We start from the raw sequence: 18,897 nt of genomic DNA on the forward strand, positions 1-18,897 counted from the left end.
CTTGTCATATTTTCTTGTCATAGAAAGGCTTTTATAGGTCACCTCACCTATAATTCAAAATATGTTATTGGTGTGTGTAGCTTAAAGAAACTAAATCAACTTTAATTAAAAAAAAAAAAAGCTTACAAAACTAATCTTTTTAGTAGTTGCATTCACCCAGCAAACAAACTCTAAATATAGAATATGCAAAGACAAAACAAACAGGTTCATCATCACCACCACCCACTAAAATCTGGGTTTGTGTTCCTTAGTATTCTTGTTGAAGATGAATACAGATCTAAATTGATATATTTTTTGGATTTTAATTTTTTTTTGTTACTTTTTAATTTTTAATTCTGTTTTTTATTTTGTTAAATTGAGAAATTATTATTTTTTAATTTATATGCTGACGTGGCATTTTTTAATGTCAAAAAATATTTTTTTATTATTAATTAGGCCACGTGGACATTAAACAAATATTATTTATTATTGCCGTTTGTCACGTCAGTAATATCCGTTTCTGATGTAACGGCAAGGACCAAAACGGAACAGTTTTTCAGGATAGGGACTAAAAGCGGTAAAAATAAAATTTAGGGACTAAAATAGAAATCGCCTAAAAATGTAGGGACTAAAATGTGCTTCTCGCCATATATTATTTTATTATGTAAAAATATTATTTTAATAAGTAGAATTGAGATATAAAAGTTGGGATGTTGGAGAATTGTAAAATTGTATTGTATAATTGATAAAGTGATTTTTTGAGGTGGTAAAATAAGATAGGATTTAGAATCCGGATGCGGATGCTCTTAGTCCTTAAGAAGATAGTAATGTTGAAATGCATATTAAATGAGAAGTGCTACGTCCACAACATTTTCACAACAAATCATAGGTGGTTAGTTATTATTGGTTATAATTTGAATCTATCACTAAAATTACTTTTTTTTGTCCCACCAATAACAACCTGTAACAACCTGCTATTTAGAATTTGTTTTGAAATTATTGTGAAAATATTGTGAACATAGTATTTCTCATATTAAATACCACATAACCTACTTTTCAAGGAAGCAGATATTTTAATTTTCTTGGGTATAACAAAATTATTGTCAATGACCTTTAGTTTAATTGGCTTTGGTGTTCTTATCGGAGACATTCAAAATTCAAATTCCTCTCACCCACTTAGAATTGGACAAAATTTGGCTACAAACTTGAATTAGCCTTAGGCTACAACCAACAATAGGAAGATGACATATGTTCACTTACTAAATCATGCTTAAGTGATTGTATACAATTATTTTAAGTGAGTCCTATCGTTGGTTGTAGCCTTTATAGCCAAACTCCATCCCTTAAAATTGATATTAAAAAAATAAACATTGATAGCTGAATATGCATGGATAACCAATAAATCTAATTGTAATAACATTTTGCACATATCTTTGTATAAATTATCTAAATAGAATGTATTTTGAATAGCCAGACTGAGCGTGAGTTTGGATAGCGGCAGAGGAGCGTTTCCAGCACTTGCGTTTTTGGCTAGGTCCCACGGCGTTGTTCATGACCTAGCCAAAAACACAAAAATGCGCATATCAATGCATTTTTGGGTCCCATGGCACTATTCACACATTTAAAAATTATTTTGCTATACTGTTTTCAGTAATAAGTTTTCAGTTTTCAGCAAATAAGCGGTATCCAAACACACCCTAAGTCGTCTGACATATGGATTCTATGTACGACCTCTCCTAAGATTACTATTGTAGGAGCATAATTGATTCTCCAATTTTAGAAGAAATGATAATGATTTCCAATAAGACTGCCCTTCACATTATATAGACGTAGGAATAAGTAGTCCTCATACTGGAAGGCCTATTTTAAATTTGATAGTAAGTTAAGCATTTGTTTGGGAGTTTGTAAAGGAATGAAAATAGAATGATTATAAAAGAATAGAAAGGAAATGAATGGAATGAAATTTATTCAAGTAAGGGAAATGAATGGAAAAGAAAGGAAAGTAATGGAATTGAATTAACTAATCTTGTTTGGATGTTTTAAAATAAAGGAATAGAAAGGAATGTATAGTAAGTAACCATGTTTGGGAGTAACTTAGAGGAAAATGAATGAAATAATTTAATGATAATATTACTATTAGACTTATTTTAAAATAAAGGGTTGAATATATAAGAGTATTTTTGAAGTTTTAGTAAAAATTCATTAAATCTAATTTATTCCTCAAATTCCTCCAATTGTAGGGGGAATGAAAATTTGAGATTTGGAGGAGGAATATGTGTTCCCTCCTACTCATTCCATTCACTCTTACTTAAACTCCAAAATATGGAAATAATTTTTTTCATTCACTTTATTAAAACTCCCAAATAAGGGAATAAAAGTAATATTCTAAAATTATTCTTTTCATTAATTTCTATTCTATTCATTTATCTCCTCCCAAACTAATTGTAATTTTCAACTTCTAACAGGCATCTCTTTTCTTTTGTGTGTGTGTGTGTGTGTGACACACACTATGGAAGACATTTTCTAAAATTTTATAACAAGTAGATGCATTGCACGAGCATAATCGATTTTAGTAGATTGGAAATAAATATTCTATATTGGATTTCTTATTGCTTTTGCTGTAAATCACCAATTATACCTTTCCATACATGGTTACCAAACACCCATGGAGAGGCACAATACAGTACTTGTATGCTTCTGGCCGAAATCTTATTAAAAATGGGAGTGTATGAATTGATTCTGATCAATATGGGCTGTTTATTTCTTTGTCTTCATATTCTCGCTATGGTATGGAAAACAAGTCAAAATGTACCATTAAGGAATTTTTAATAGCGGATATATCTTGGTTAATTACATTACAAGATGTTTTTTCCATACTTCTTCTCCATCCAAAGACCGTTATTATATATTGGTAGAGAAAAAACAAAGAGTAACTACCTTTTTCATAAACCACTCTTAACTCAGATCCCCTAATCTTTAATTTGCATTAATAAATGTACAACTATAAATTCCTTAACTAAAATTTGAGTAACTCAACCAAGTTTATAACAAGTTAAAATACATATGAAAATCAATGAATCAAACTTGAACATAACCGTTGCACCTTGAAGCTCGAGTTTGATTTGAACTCAGTAACAATGTAAACTAAACAAAAATTTAAATAATTTAATCCTCGATTCACTTACATTACCAAATATCTCATCTTTTTTTTTTTTTTTTTTGGGTTTTAATTTTTAAATCCTGTAGTAATTTTTTTTCCTGCCTAACCCTAACCTCTCTAAGAAAAAAAAAAAAAGAAAAAAGAAAAAAGAAAAAAGAAAAAAAAGAGTGTTGTGCAACAATCCCAAAGACACAAACAAGCACGTGGTATAAGTACTTATATGAGCCGATGTTCAAATCACCGTAGATATTGTTTGTACAATGGTGATGGAGTTTGAGAAAATTGAGAATATAGGTTGCTCGCTCCCTGATGATGAGCTGTAGTTTCACACCGTTTCTTCTCTCTCTCTCTCTCTGACCTTCTCTCCTTCTCACATCAATGCTGTAATTCTCTTCTCCAATCCCACACATAAAAACTCTCTCTCTTTCTCTCTCTCTCTTGGTGTACAAGCACAGAGCACAAGCAACAACAAAAAAACAACAAAGAAAGAGAGAAAAAAATATATATACATAGGCTTTAGGGGGAGAGGGGTAGACAATATATGCTATGAGGGTTTGGTTTTGCTCTCTCTCTCTCTCTCTGTCTGAGGAACCCAACTGACTGAATTCTCTCCTACTCTTTTCACAGCGCTGTCTCCTCTCTCCCTCTCTCTATTTTCTCTATCATCCATTGAAGCTCCATTGAAGCTATAGCTGCTTCAATGTAATTCTGTTATGAGGTATTTGAATATCATCATCAAGCTTGGAGCTTTTTAGGGGTTCGCCCACAAACCCATGTAGCTTTAGCTCTCAGGTTTGACAAATAATCATTGATTTTGCCTGCTGTATTGAATTTATGATTCTGGATTCTGTTGGGTATTGGATATAGGTGGTGTTGCTGCAATTTTTGCTTTTGTAGAATGTTATGAATCTTTTGAAATATATGAGATACATGCTTACAATTTCATTGCTTGTTTGAGTATTAGGGTTTTTGAGGTGAAAAGGGTATTGATTTCTGGGTGTGTTTGTGTGCCTTAAGTGGTTTTAGGAATTGGGTATCTGAGTTTAATGGTATATGTTTCTGGGTCGGACTTAGTTACTTCACTGATTATAAGATTGGGGCATTTGAGGTTGATTAGTGTATTAGTATCTGGGTTTGTGTTAATTGATTGAGATATGAGTCGTAGGGTGCGGCGTAAGGTGGCGAAAAAAGGGAAGGAGAAGATTGTTTTGCAGGGTTATCCTGATGTAGAAGATGATGTTTTGGATTTAGAGAGACAAGGGGATGTAGATTGGACTAGCCTGCCTGATGATACAGTGATTCAGTTGTTTTCGTGTCTGAATTATCGTGACCGGGCAAGCTTATCGTCTACCTGCAAGACATGGAGGTATCTAGGAATTTCTCCTTGTTTGTGGTACTCTTTGGATCTACGCGCACACAAATGTGATGCTGTTATGGCAGCTTCACTTGCTCTTAGATGTGTGAATCTTCAGAAGCTTAGGTTTCGTGGTGCAGAGTCTGCTGATGCGATAATACATCTTCAAGCTAGGAATTTGCATGAAATAAGTGGTGATTACTGCAGGAAAATAACTGATGCGACTCTTTCTGTGATTGTGGCTCGACATGAGGCACTTGAAAGCCTCCAGCTTGGGCCAGATTTCTGTGAAAGGATCAGTAGTGATGCTATAAAAGCAATAGCATTTTGTTGTTCTAAATTGAAAAAGCTTCGCCTTTCAGGAATTAGGGATGTTCACGGTGATGCCATTAATGCTTTGGCTAAGCATTGTCCAAATTTGACTGATATAGGGTTCATAGACTGTCTCAATGTTGATGAGATGGCTCTGGGAAATGTAGTATCAGTTCGTTTCCTCTCGGTTGCTGGGACTTCAAATATGAAGTGGGGTGTAGTTTCGCATCTTTGGCATAAGCTGCCAAACTTGACTGGGTTAGATGTTTCAAGAACTGATATTGGTCCAACTGCTGTTTCAAGATTATTATCATCATCACAGAGCTTGAAGGTTTTATGTGCCTTGAATTGTCCAGTTCTTGAAGAAGATGCTAATTTGTCTGCCAATAAAAATAAAGGAAAATTGCTACTTGCCCTTTTTACTGAAATTTTCAAAGGAATAGCTTCTTTATTTGTCGATACTACGAACAAAGGGAAAAATGTGTTTTTGGATTGGAAAAATTCAAAGAATAAGGACAAAAACTTGGATGAAATCATGAATTGGCTAGAGTGGATCCTATCCCATACACTTTTGCGTATTGCTGAGAGCAATCAACACGGTTTGGATAATTTCTGGCTCAAGCAAGGTGCAGCGCTGCTGCTCAGTTTAATGCAGAGCTCACAAGAGGATGTTCAAGAAAGGGCAGCTACTGGACTTGCAACATTTGTTGTCATTGATGATGAAAATGCCAGCATAGATGGTAAAAGGGCTGAGGCAGTCATGAATGATGGTGGCATACGCCTCCTTCTGGACTTAGCAAAATCTTGGCGGGAAGGGCTTCAGTCAGAGGCTGCAAAGGTAAATCTATTTTTAAAATTATGAACCATCTTATTTTTAATAGGTTTAATTCAGTTCTGATCTAAAAAGATGGGTTGGGTAGATTTCTATGAGATACACTTGATACAGTGTATACATAATCATTCTAGTTATTTCATTATCTTACTACATTTTTGAGCTTGATTGCTAGGTTAAGTTTTTATTCCTTCTTTCCCCTACATTTTTATTGTGTAGGCTATAGCAAATTTGTCTGTGAATGCGGATGTTGCAAAAGCGGTTGCGGAAGAAGGAGGAATCAATATTCTCGCTGGTTTGGCAAGGTCCATGAATAGACTGGTTGCTGAAGAAGCTGCTGGAGGACTATGGAATCTTTCTGTTGGGGAAGAGCACAAGGTTTGATTTTTGGAATTCATTCTCTCATTTTATGGCATATACTCAAAATTTATAGTCCTAAATACATAAGAGTTCCTTATTAGGGTGCCATCGCTGAAGCTGGAGGAGTAAAAGCTTTAGTTGATCTTATATTCAAATGGTCCACTGGTGGTGAAGGAGTCCTGGTAGGTTCCTTTAATGTCATGCTTTCTTTTTGCACCGTTTATGTCATTCTTGATTTTCTTCCATAAGATTGGAAGTTTCTGTTTCATGATGGCTTGGTTTACATCTGTATTTTTTTCAGGAACGTGCAGCTGGTGCATTGGCAAATTTGGCAGCTGATGACAAGTGTAGCACAGAAGTTGCAGTAGCAGGCGGTGTACATGCTTTGGTTATGCTTGCTCGTACTTGCAAATTTGATGGAGTGCAAGAGCAGGTACTTTTTTCATTAGTAGGATAGAATATCCCAAACAAGCACATTGGCATTTCTCTAAGCAGTATAAATCTGGTAAATCTGACTTGTCAATCAAAGAACAGGATTTAAAGTAGCTTGCTTTCAAAAAATCTAAGGGTTTATCATTTAGAAAGATTTGGTAGCTTTTCACTTATCAAAAAAAAAAAAAAAAAAAAAAGATTTGGTAGCTTTTCAATTTCATTTCGTTTAAAAATTTATTATAATTTTGGTAAGTAGAATGATTAGGTAGCTTTTGTCTGGTAAGCTGGGTCATCTGATTTTACCTTAGTTTTATACTCAACATGATACAACTCTTCATGATATTGTTATGAATGATCAAAATCTTTTGAAAAGAAAATAGGCCTCCAAATCTGGTCTCAGGACTCATGGATATGGTGGATTTTGTCTTTGAAACTTACCCCATAAAGTTTTAAGGTTGTGATGACCTGTGTCTCCCACCGAACTAAGAATGTGCTACATTTTTTTTTTTTTTAATTTTTATTTTATTTTATCAATATACCTCTTACCTAACTGGAATCAAAGAATTAGTAGATCTGTTCAACCCAAAATGGAAATTATGGTGCTTGAAAACTGGTGTATTCTGAGGTTCATGTGCAGTTCTATATTGAAATTTCATTTATGGTATACGTTTTAGTGGGCAGGTTACATCTTAGTGCAATGAGGAGGTTTCTTTATTGATTGTTTTCAGTAGTCATAGTTATACTATTGTCTTATCTCACTCATGTTTTGTAACCCATCTTCCTCATCCTATAGGTATGACCATGTTTTCCTGTATTTTGATTTCTTTTGGGACTTGGCTATTGATTTATGCCTTGCTTGGGTAGAATGAGGTGGAGGTCACATCTTAAAATTGATGTTTGCTGTCATTGTAGTTATTGATATCTGATTTCATGTTTCAAATGGTTCTGTAATTTTATCTGGCATAATGGTCTTCCTTCAGTGAGATCCCATTGCTATCTCTTTCTCTCTCTCTCTCTCTCTCTCTCTCTCTCTCTCCCTCTCCCTCTCCCTCCCTGCACATGTTTGCATGTGGCTTTGTTGCAAATTAATTAACTGCCCTCCTGGTATATACCAGGCTGCTCGTGCCTTGGCTAATTTGGCTGCTCATGGAGATAGCAACAATAATAATGCTGCCGTTGGACAAGAGGCAGGTGCTCTTGAAGCACTTGTTCAGCTTACACGTTCTCCTAATGAAGGTGTCAGGTAGTTTTCAATTTCTTCTGAATTCATATTTCTTAGTTAAGCTTCTCTACAGTTTCATAGCTGCATTTATTGGCATCTATTTGATATGCTCTTGTAATCTATGATTAATAGCGTCTTTGTTATAGCTAAGCTAATGGATTCATTCATCCATGGCAAGCTTCTTGACTAATGGCAATTCAGTTAATTGCCTGACTGAACAAGTTGGCATTACGTATACTTCTAGCTGTTAAAACTTATCCCTTTGTGCTTAAAAGGAAAATAAAGGTGCCAGGGGGTTGGGGGGAGCTTGCTCCCATCTGTTTTTTTGGACAAGCATTTTGTATCATAATTGTTGATCTTTGAAGCTGCATTTTCATTTATTTATTTAAGCTTATGATTTCTGAATCAAAATGGAGAATGTACTGATCTTCATTTTTAAAATTTTAACAATTGAATCCACTGTAGCTGCCTTGATATGGAATTTGGATAACATAACCCCTTTGAGTCACCCAAAAGATGCTAAATAATCATGGATCTTACCAATTCACTGTTCAGTCTGTCTATGTAGATTAGCAATTATTGTCTATGTACCAATCTTCTTCAAATTTTATATTGATAACTATATTGACTTAAACCTTTCTTATATGATTAAATCTACTTATATGCTATGTATGGTTTGCTTATGAGTTTTATCTGATCCCTTTATTTACTTGTCAAATAGGCAAGAAGCTGCTGGTGCATTGTGGAATTTATCATTTGATGACAGAAATCGAGAAGCAATTGCAGCAGCTGGTGGCGTTGAGGCCTTGGTATGATATTTACATTGTTGAGTCCAAGTAGTTTTAGTTGTCGTACTCCTACATCGCCTTTTGCACAACTTCCTACAATAAGTAGTTCAAGAGGGAGTGCTTTATTTGATATGCTGTAGAGGAGGAGAATTCTTCAATGCCATATAGAAAGTGCTTCTTAATTAGCTAGTGCTCTCAGTAATATAGGAAAAAGAAGATGAAGCCCTAAACCTGCATATGTAGTTTCTTGTTACTATTTTCAAATGGAAATACCATTTCTTTGAATATAAAGCATGTATAAGGTTCGTGAACTACTTATAAAAAAAAAAAAAAAGGTTCATAAACTATAGGCTCCTGTTGTTGAAGTTGATATGTCAGAAATATGGAACTGTCGGCTGTCCACCTTTTGAACTTTGATAGAAAGGTTTGATTTTGTCTGGGAATATGTGTTTCTTCTGTTTAGGTAGCAGCAGTCAAATTAAAGAAATAATCAACTAGTATAATTTTGTCCTAGTCAAGGAGAATTCACATTTAGAGAGGGAGCACAGCCTTATAAAGTCTAAGCATGTATAATTGTGCATCAATACGCTTACTGTGTGTGATACTTAAGTTTTATTTTGATGCAATTTCTTTGTTTCAGTCTTCTCAAACAATTGAGGAATGTGTTGTTTAAGGATATTTGATTAGTGTTTACTTCATTAAATGTTTCAATTATTTACAATTATGTTCTTAAAACCCTTAATTTAATTTATGGATTGCACTATTCTGCTCTAGTTGAACCAAGAATATATCTGAAATTTGGTTTAGTCAATGACAAGTTGATAACCATCCTTCAACTGAACCAGATTGCTGAACTAGATTGCAAGTCTTTAGGGGTTTCTTGTGTATGCATCCTGTACATGAGATATCTCCTTGATTCTATTAAAATTTCAAAATTTATAAAAAATCTCCTGTGATAATCTAGGTTACTCTTGCACAATCCTGTTCAAATGCCTCCTCGGGTCTTCAAGAGAGGGCTGCTGGTGCTCTCTGGGGATTGTCAGTGTCAGAAGCCAACAGGTATGTGCTTGAGTTCATAAATTTTTCCTATAATTATCATCTCATTTGTCTTTTACATATATGATCTCTAGACAAGCTTTTAATGAATTTAGGAACCACACTAAATGTTCTGTTTGATGCATCTAAAAACTATGCTAATGCAAAACTGACACAGCATTTGTTGCATGACTAACTACAATCTTATCAGGGAGCAGGGACATTTAGAGCCACAAAATCACAAAGACGGATTGAGTGTAACCTAACGTAAAAAGTCTTGTTTTCAATAGCCACGTTATGAAATTAATATGCAACATACAACTGTATACGTCTGAAACAAATTAAAAAACCTGGTCCTGTGCAGTGCCTATCTCTTTGTTCTTTCCCTCCATTTTGGCCTGAAGAGAGGAGCACAGTGCCTTACTTGAATGAGCTTTAAATGTTATGATGATTTTCCTGATACCTCATTTGCCTTTGCTGGAAAAATTGATGCAACCTACAGATGTCAGTGGTTTGGATACAAATCCTTGAGATTGCATTTTGGTCGGATTAAAGGCGGTATAGTTTTGGTAGGGTGTGAATTCATGATATCAATCCAACTTGGATCTGGTATATCATATACATTTTTTTTTTCTGAAGAGGTATATCATATACAATTAACTTGCAAGTAATCAAAAAATTGGTTTGCTTACTTCTCGGTGCATATAAGTATGTGCTTAGGACACTATATTTGTAAAAGACTGATTTGGTAGGACGTCCTTGTGTTAAGAATAAAACTTTAAAGCCGATAACTTGGGATATTACTTCTGCAATTGGAATAATATATGTGTGTATATATATATATATATATTTGAAAAGGTTGGAAACATATTTATCAGCATAAATTCTGCCAAATATGTGTCATTTTTTTCTCTCTTAACGGCCCTAGACAAAGGCAAAATGCATTGATTTTTCTAATTCAGAAACTTCAAGATTTTATCCCAATTTGCATCAATTTCCTTGGTTATACACATCATAGCTTTTATACAGAAAGCACGGACAAACCATAGCTCAGGAATTTTTAAATTGTTTCTTTTACCTTTTTAAACAGTAGCACCACTGCAGTTGGGCTGGAGTTCCTAAGTTGGTCATACCAATTGAAAGAATAGTGGTTTATGTTGTATTCAGTAATGGATTAAGTTGAGAAAGTAAAATGATATTCTTTCTCCCATATGCAGCTTTTTCACAAGGCATTTCTCTCCAATCTCTGGGACTTCTTCTCAACCTTAGAGGCTTTTATGAGGAATATTGTATAAGCTATGCCGGTAGTTTGGTCATCTTGTATTTAGTGCCTAAAATGTAACTAGTTTGGTCTTCTTGTATTTGGTCATCGCGGACTACCCAGCCTCCACAATTGACCACTGCTGACCATAGTATATCACTAGTGACCACCCATAAACCATGCTCAATCACTGCAGACCATAACCAACCACTGCTGATCATGTATAAACCATCCTCAACCACCACTCACCACTGATCAATCTTAGTTGATCAGCACGACCACCGCCTGAACCATCATTGCAGCTATCCCCCTCTCCTGCTGACAAACTTGAGCCCATACTACCAACTCTATTGATCGGCTGTTTTGGCCTTTCCCTTTACTTTGCCGGCTGTTGCGGCCTTTATCTTTTGTTGTTTTCAGTTGTGTTACACCGTTTCACCTCTATGGGTTAATTAATTTCTCTAAGTGTAGTCCAGAATTCCTTTTAGGTAAGATTGCATATTTATTCTTAATCTATCTTATATCAATACTAAGGTGATATATCTCCCTTGGTATTTGTTAGTGTTGCTATTGGACGTGAAGGTGGTGTAGCACCTCTAATTGCATTGGCGCGCTCTGAATCTGAGGTAAGCATTTCCTCTTCTTAGTCACCAATGTCCCTACAACAATATAATGTTCAACCTTTGTTTTAAGAATAAGTATGGCATAAATTGATGGTCTATTTTTTTTTTTTTTTCCTTTTCAGGATGTCCATGAAACTGCTGCAGGAGCTCTTTGGAATCTTGCTTTTAATCCTGGGAATGCTCTCCGTATTGTGGAGGAAGGAGGAGTTCCTGCCTTAGTTCATCTTTGTTCTTCTTCTCAATCAAAAATGGCACGATTCATGGCTGCATTAGCCTTGGCATACATGTTTGATGGGAGGTATTCATTTTATCCCTGTGACAGATATGACACATGTTCGTAATTCTCATTCTTTATCTTTGTGAGCTTCTTTTAGATTGGCCTGTTGTTTTTTTTCTATCTCTTTTAGTGTTTTCCTCCTTTTTTTACTTCATAGTTTTTTCTTTTGATGAAATATAGTGTATCTTGGTCTATTTCTTTATTAGAAAACAAGGTTTGGCTTTGGAATTGCAAGTTACTGATATAAAAGCCAATTTAAAGCACCAATGCACAGATATTATGGTTATTTCTTTTTTTCTTTTTACCTTTTGAGTGGATATTGGAGAAATTTAAGTAGAGGGAGACAATGACAAAATGATTGTTGAGTAGAACTTAGGTCTAGTCTAGGAGAGGGATTTAAGAAGAAATTCCAGTAACAAACAAATATCAAATATCAATTTCTAGTCCCAAAGAATTAAAGAAATATTCAAATATAAGATTTCATGAAACAAATACGAAAAGGCTTCCTACAATGACTGAAAAGAGGCTATTTATAATAGCCTTTAGCAACTGTAGAATCTTAGCCCTTCATCTTATATAACAATCCAACTTCATTAAAAGACTCAAGACATAATAATAAATAAAACGTCACATAGAGAAATAAAAGACAATGAACTAATTGGCCCCTCTCTCTCTCTTTTGGCTTAAATTTTCCTACATGACAAAGTTGTATAAAAAAATAAATAGTTGTTAATCTTTACATTATTTATAGAAGAGGTCTTAAGTTCTTTTGAATAATTGGAAAATTTTTCTTCCAAACTAGAGAGCCATGAGAAACTAGTTGCTTAATATGATTCTCTGTCACCTTCAATGAAATCTCATGTTGTTAGAATCATGACAGTTTCTTTTTGTATCTTGATACCTAGTGTACTATTAAACCTAATTTCCCCCAAATGAGGGTTAATCTGGTGAGACAATTAAGTACCTTCATAAATGATTTGTAGTTTAATCTTCATGTGAGTTATCTGCGCTTATTTTGGAAGAATTAACTTGCATGTATATAAATTCTAATTTTTGTTGTACTTTTTGCAGAATGGATGAATATGCTCTCATAGGAACTTCATCAGAAAGCACTTCGAAGAGTGTGAGTTTAGATGGGGCTAGAAGGATGGCTTTGAAGCACATAGAAGCCTTTGTCCTTACGTTTTCTGATCCACATGCATTTGCTGCTGCTGCTGCATCATCAGCCCCTGCAGCATTGTCGCAAGTAACAGAAGGAGCTCGTATTCAAGAAGCAGGGCATTTGAGATGCAGGTTTCCCTTCTCTCTCTGTCTCTCTCTCTCTAGCGATATCGCAACTTGTGGTTTCAATCCTGCTCTTCAATGATTAACTTCCCCCCCCCCCCCACCCCCCCCCCCCCCCCCCCCCCCCAAAAAAAAAGAAAGAAGAAATGGAAATAAAAAGCTTCAAACCTGTTCATTATGTTCTTACCCGTTTCTCATATGTTTTTTGTTATATCTTCTACATCTTGAGATGTTTACTCATCACTCATCCATATCATGGTTGTTTGTTATATTTCTTTTATGTATAGAATTTTCATTATTATTATTATTATTATTTTTTTTTTGGTGATGTATTAGTTGTTTTTCCATTACATATTAGGAACTAGTTGTAATGGTTTAAATAATGTGTGATAAAATTCAAAATACTACCTTTTTTTTTTTTTTAAGAGATTGACCTCTTGAATATCTCTAGTTTGTTGGTCCTTCCTATTTCTTTAAATTAGTTTTGAAACTTCATCAATTGATGTTGGTTTATAGACCCATTTGCTGATCTTATTTCTGAAAACTCCAGTTGGAAGGTCATTTTGTGAACTAACGCTACTGTTGTTAGAAAGTCTGCCTTGCTGTGCTCTCTATCTCTCTCTCTCCCCCGTCCCCGTGTATGAGTCATTCTTATAATTTTCTGCTCACCAAAATTGGAAAGTAGATTGCCTGACAACCGCCTCTCCCAAACCTGCAGAAGCAAGAGCCTAATGCACAGAATACTGCCTCTTATAATTTTCTTTTCTTCAGCTGATTTTTTGACCTTGATTTCATATTCCTCAGTGGAGCTGAAATTGGGAGATTTGTTGCCATGCTGCGAAATCCATCATCTATACTCAAGGCATGTGCTGCATTTGCTCTTCTACAGGTAATTGTACACACGGACTCTCTTTCTCTCTCCTTATGGTGCCATATCCAATGTCTTCATAGCAAACTATTTTGTTATTTTCTTTAATATTTGATAAAATATTTTCCTTTGGTTGTAAATTCGATAAACATTGTTAAACTTATTAAAAGAAACTCCATTTTTGTCATATTTTAATTTCAGTTTACCATTCCTGGTGGCCGGCATGCTATGCACCATGCGAGCCTTATGCAGAATGCAGGAGCAGCACGAGTTCTGCGTGCTGCTGCCGCTGCAGCAACTGCCCCACTGGAAGCAAAAATATTTGCAAGAATTGTACTTCGCAACCTTGAGCATCACCACATGGAACCATCACTTTGAAGACTAATTCAGCTGTCAAATCACAATTGGTCTGGAAGCAATTTCGTATTTAGTTATGGAGGTTCCATGTACGGCTGTGCCAATTTCATATTTACATGGAGGTTGTATCGACAGCCATATAACGCAACACAAACACATTCTACTCTCTGTAAGTTCTGTGTAAAAGAACCATACCATGTACTGTAGAACTGTGTTTAGTCTTTTTCCTTTCAGGCCCCATTCTTAGGCATTTAAAGTTGGTTTATTTAGGTTTGAGTGAGGTTTTTTTTACCCCCTTTTGTAACAAATCTTATTAAAGGTACTTTAGTTTGGGGATGGATCTAAGAACCATTACCTTGTCATATATATATATATATATATTTTTTTTTTTTGTCTGTATTCTCTGTGACAAAATCATCCATATATCATATTATTTAAGAGCTGCTTTTAGACTTGCTAAGGCTTGGCTCATTTTACATAATCAATTTGGTGAGAATGTCATTGATGTTATTTGTTTTTATTTGTTGGTGTACATCATTGAATCAATGGACTGAGTCTGAGGCTGAGAGTGATTTTATATTAAGTTGTTTTAAGTCAGTATTAGGTTAGAAGATCAAGTTACATTCAAGATGTAATGTCTTCCATCATCACTCACATATTTGGTTTGTTTCAGTGTGGGATCATAGAGGTTATAACTTATAACTAATAAGCAAACCACAGGGCAATGTGATTTGTAATTTTGATATACACATTTGTTTCTCTAGAAGGCGCATAGTGGTGAAAAAACCCGCTAGAGGTCATTTTTTCATTGTATTCACCACATTTCTCCAAGAAAGTCACTGATATACCTTGAAGGATAAGTCCTTCATGTGAATTTTCCTTAAAAGGGTTAGAAGATATGGCGATCGAAACCCTCATATAGTAGTGCTTCACAGCTGATGATAATAAGCCTTGAGAAGTCAAGCACGACTGAGTTAAGTCAGGGGGCAAAGTCAACATTCTAGCTTGCATGATGGTCTTCATGCAAATGTCTCTAAAGTGAATATGGTTGCCATTTGTGGCTGACTATAAGCTCCGAAAAGTTCAAAGAATGTAACATGTTCAAACGGATTACTAGTGACAGCAAGAAAGTTGCTTTCTTAAGAATTGGGACAAAGGAGAGCTAAAGAGGAGCAAAACCACATGATGTTACTCAAATTACTCTTCAAAAAGAAAGGAAGAGTGGAAAAGATAAAAGAAAGAAATTACTAATTCTCTTTCTTAAGAATTGGGACAAAGGAGGAGCTAAGGAGGAGCAATGCCACATGATGTCACTCAAATTACTCACCAAAAAGTAAGGAAGAGTAGAAAAGATTAAAGAAAGAAATCACTGATTCTAGTCTATAGGATAGGTGATGTTGCAAAACAGAATTTGTAACACCCCAACCTTTACAAAATAAATAAACAAATAAAAGGGTTATTTGGGAAATTACTTAAGTGGGGGCATTTTTGTAATAAGATCCAAGCCTAGCCCTAGCCTTATATGTAACCCACGTTAGCTTCCTCCTCTATTTTTCTGAAGTGTCGCCTCTCATCACCTTTCCCTCTTTCCTTTGATTTTCCCATTCCCCATGGCTGAAAATCCTCTCTCTCATCCTGATGTGAAGTTTATTCACTTTTGCCTCTTAAATTTCTATCTTAGCTGACTCATGGAAGGTTCTTTTCCAATCAAAATCAACCACGAAGAGTTCTAGTGGCTATTTTGGCAAACCCATTTGAAAGACCATTTCTCTAAGTTTGGTTATTTCAATAGATGAGGTAAAAATCTAAGTTTTTAGTCATTTTCTTCTATGAAATCCTTTGGGCTTTGTTAGTTTATGATGTTTATGGTATATACTTGATGGGTTTGGTCAGTATTGGAAGTTTAGAGGGTTATGAGGATTTGGGCAGCAAAAGTTTTTATCAAGTGTTTGGTAAATTGCCTATATGAGTAAGAGGATCGAATTTCTTGACTTGTGTTGTGATGACTATTATATGAGGATATGGGTTGCATTCATAGTTGTTATCATGTGCTAAAACATGTAACTTTGAGGTTAATCAAGTCTGAAAGTTTTTGGCGTAGTATTAAGATTATAGTAATTTTGTTTTGGAGACAGATTTGAGTCAGCTACAATACATGAATTTTAATAAATTACAGAAAAATCGTTTTAGGCTGAATTTTTTATGGTACATACTACACATATAAGTGCTTATCCCTATTTAATTTCAAGTTAATTGGATAACTTTTCGTGGACCAAATTTTTTTTACAAAATGGCTAACCTGTTGTGTATTGAATCTGAAAGTGCAATGAAAATGCTGAGATTTTGTGGAATTTACTTCAAATCTTTGTTTAATGGATTGGTTTGTAAATTCATGTGCTCTTTACAACATGTGTTTTATGTAGTTAAGTCTAACAATGGTTTGGTTTAATCATTTAGTGCTCTAAAGGGAAACTCATGAGATATACTACCCCTATTATGAATGGGCCAGAAAATCGGGTATCCTCGGCCCACTCCAAGCCAGGCCCAAATGGCCCACGCCGAGGATGCATGAGGAGTCTGAGGATGACCCTGTCCTCGGGCGTCCGAGACCTCGGAAAAACACGAGGACCACCCTACCAAAGGACTCTTGGAATATCCGAGGAGGAGAGGGCCCAGTACCACGCGTTGGCAATAGAAGTACGGAGAAGGGGCAAGCCTTGGGCAAATTGTCACCTCGGCATTGAATACGCTCACCTAACCCTTTTGGCCGCATTAATGGGGATGTAACCCCCTGACAGGGCAACATCGATCAGGGTGAGCCACCTGAGCATGGATATGACCTTTGATGGGACAGACGGTCAGAAGGGAGGCCAATAGATGATCAACAGGAGGAGAAAGAGAGGGATATATAAGAAAGGGGAGCAAAGTGTAAAAGGGGGGAGGAGAGTTTTTGGGGGAAGGAAAACCCTCTTCGGCCATGGGCCGAGGAGCATCCCCCAGTTGTAAATTAGTCTTAGTGTCTTCCAATAAAAGAAAAGTAGTTTATGCTTCATGCACGCTGGTGAGCGCCTAAACCTTCGATCCACTCTCTACAAATTCATTGTTCTGGGTTCGTTGGGCCTGGGGAAACCCATATCTTTTGGGCTACAAAAAACGACCCTACAATTGGCGCCGTCTGTGGGAAGGATTAGTGCGCTGACCGGCGCAACAGGTGATCGTTCTAAGTAATCATTCTACGGAAGATTGGTGGTGATTCAAAAAAAAAAAAAAGAACCACCAAACAAACATTGCAGAAAAATAAAAGTTCAAAACGGAAGATTTGACAGAAACGGAAAGAAACTGCACATTACTTTATTAAACAAAAAAGTTACAACGTACAAACAGAGGCTCAGGCAGGCGTGCTTTAAAGCACTACTCTTACAAGCTAATCCTATAAATAGAGGCTCAGGTGGACCCGTCCTAAAACTAGCTAGAGGGAAGTGTCAACCCGTGCTCTTATTGGCATCAAAAGAATGGGAGAGCTTGACAATAGAATCAGGGAAGGGGGCTGAGGCTGGCTTGCTTCAAGGCCACCAACAACTCCTTTCTCGGTGCGGCGGAGCTTGAACAAAGCGAGGAGCAGATGCAGGGGCATCGGGACGCCCTCCCCCGTGATGTTCCCTTGATTCTCTCCAATCCTCACGAGTGTTGGCCGTTGGAGACGGCAACACTTGGGCACCAGCCATGACATGAGTTCGCACGTCTCCTCCATTGGGGGTGCGCTCCGGGGAGAGACATTAGGTACTTCAGCGACATCCCTCCTGGCCACCGTGCACGGCACTGTCAATGTTACGCCTAGACTCTGCCGCGCCGGAAGCCCAGTGGGGGATGCGGTTACAACGGCTCTTGGCACGGATGTCCTCACACCCGCCCAAAGCTGCCCCATATCTACCAACTCCGGTCACAATTCTGACGGGGTTATTAAAGGGGCTTGGGGAGCTGAAAGAGCGTGTTTCTGTCTGTGTTGAGAAGTTCATGGAGTATGGAGAAACCATCCCCCCGGGAAGCCTTATATAAAGGATGAATGTTGGTGAGAATTAATCCACACAGAATTCGAAAAGAGAATTATCAGCAGTGCTAATCACGAAGCTACCAAATTCCAAAGGGACCGTAGACTGCTGGATTTGTGTTCATTCACGAGGACATTAATGAAGGCACGTCTCGCGCACCGAAACGTCAAGCGCGGAGCGCGAACTACCAAGGGACGCCTCGTAAATGAAAAAGACGGGAACTCGAGCTGGAGGCGAGGTCAACGCCACGTGTAAGGTCATAGTCCGACCCAAGGAGGAATCGCCTCCAATAAAGCGGTTCGAGGACAAACCCCTTCATACAGAGAAATGGAGGCGTTAGACAGAACCAAGGCATTGCATGGTCCTCGGACTCAAGCCTATGGGGAAACTAACCGCTCAGCTATACCTAGGTACTAGACAGAACCAAGGTATTGCATGGTCCTCGGACTCAAACCTATGGGGAAACTAGATACTTACAGAGAAATGGAAGCGTTAGACAGAACCAAGGCATTGCATGGTCCTCGGACTCAAGCCTATGGGGAAACTAACCGCTCAGCTATACTTGGGTACTAGACAGAACAAAGGTATTGCATGGTCTTCGGATTCAAACCTATGGGGAAACTAGATACTTATAGAGAAATGAAAGCGTTAGACAGAACCAAGGCATTGCATGGTCCTCGGACTCAAGCCTATGGGGAAACTAA

At 36.7% G+C, this 18,897-nt stretch overlaps 1 protein-coding gene and 1 long non-coding RNA gene across 2 annotated transcripts; both read left to right on the forward strand.

Annotated features, from left to right (window-relative positions):
- The first annotated feature begins 3,383 nt into the window (after positions 1-3,383).
- LOC112011633 (protein ARABIDILLO 1) lies at positions 3,384-14,543 on the forward strand. The gene is made up of 12 exons (XM_024043998.2): positions 3,384-5,643; positions 5,857-6,015; positions 6,099-6,179; positions 6,299-6,430; positions 7,545-7,672; positions 8,373-8,460; positions 9,404-9,498; positions 11,298-11,361; positions 11,481-11,656; positions 12,707-12,928; positions 13,724-13,808; positions 13,989-14,543. Exons 1-12 carry the CDS (start codon positions 4,294-4,296, stop codon positions 14,163-14,165), a joined length of 2,757 nt encoding a protein of 918 aa, XP_023899766.1. The 5' UTR covers positions 3,384-4,293; the 3' UTR covers positions 14,166-14,543.
- A 1,055-nt stretch (positions 14,544-15,598) lies between these two features.
- Positions 15,599-17,204, forward strand: LOC136067442 (uncharacterized). Its single transcript, XR_010628928.1, has 2 exons — positions 15,599-15,941; positions 16,602-17,204. It is a non-coding gene; the product is annotated as an uncharacterized LOC136067442 (long non-coding RNA).
- The last annotated feature ends 1,693 nt before the right edge of the window (positions 17,205-18,897 follow it).

The sequence above is a fragment of the Quercus suber genome, unplaced genomic scaffold (genome assembly GCF_002906115.3).
Source record: "Quercus suber isolate HL8 unplaced genomic scaffold, Cork oak 2.0 scaffold_73, whole genome shotgun sequence".
In the NCBI taxonomy this organism is placed as follows: Eukaryota; Viridiplantae; Streptophyta; class Magnoliopsida; order Fagales; family Fagaceae; genus Quercus; species Quercus suber.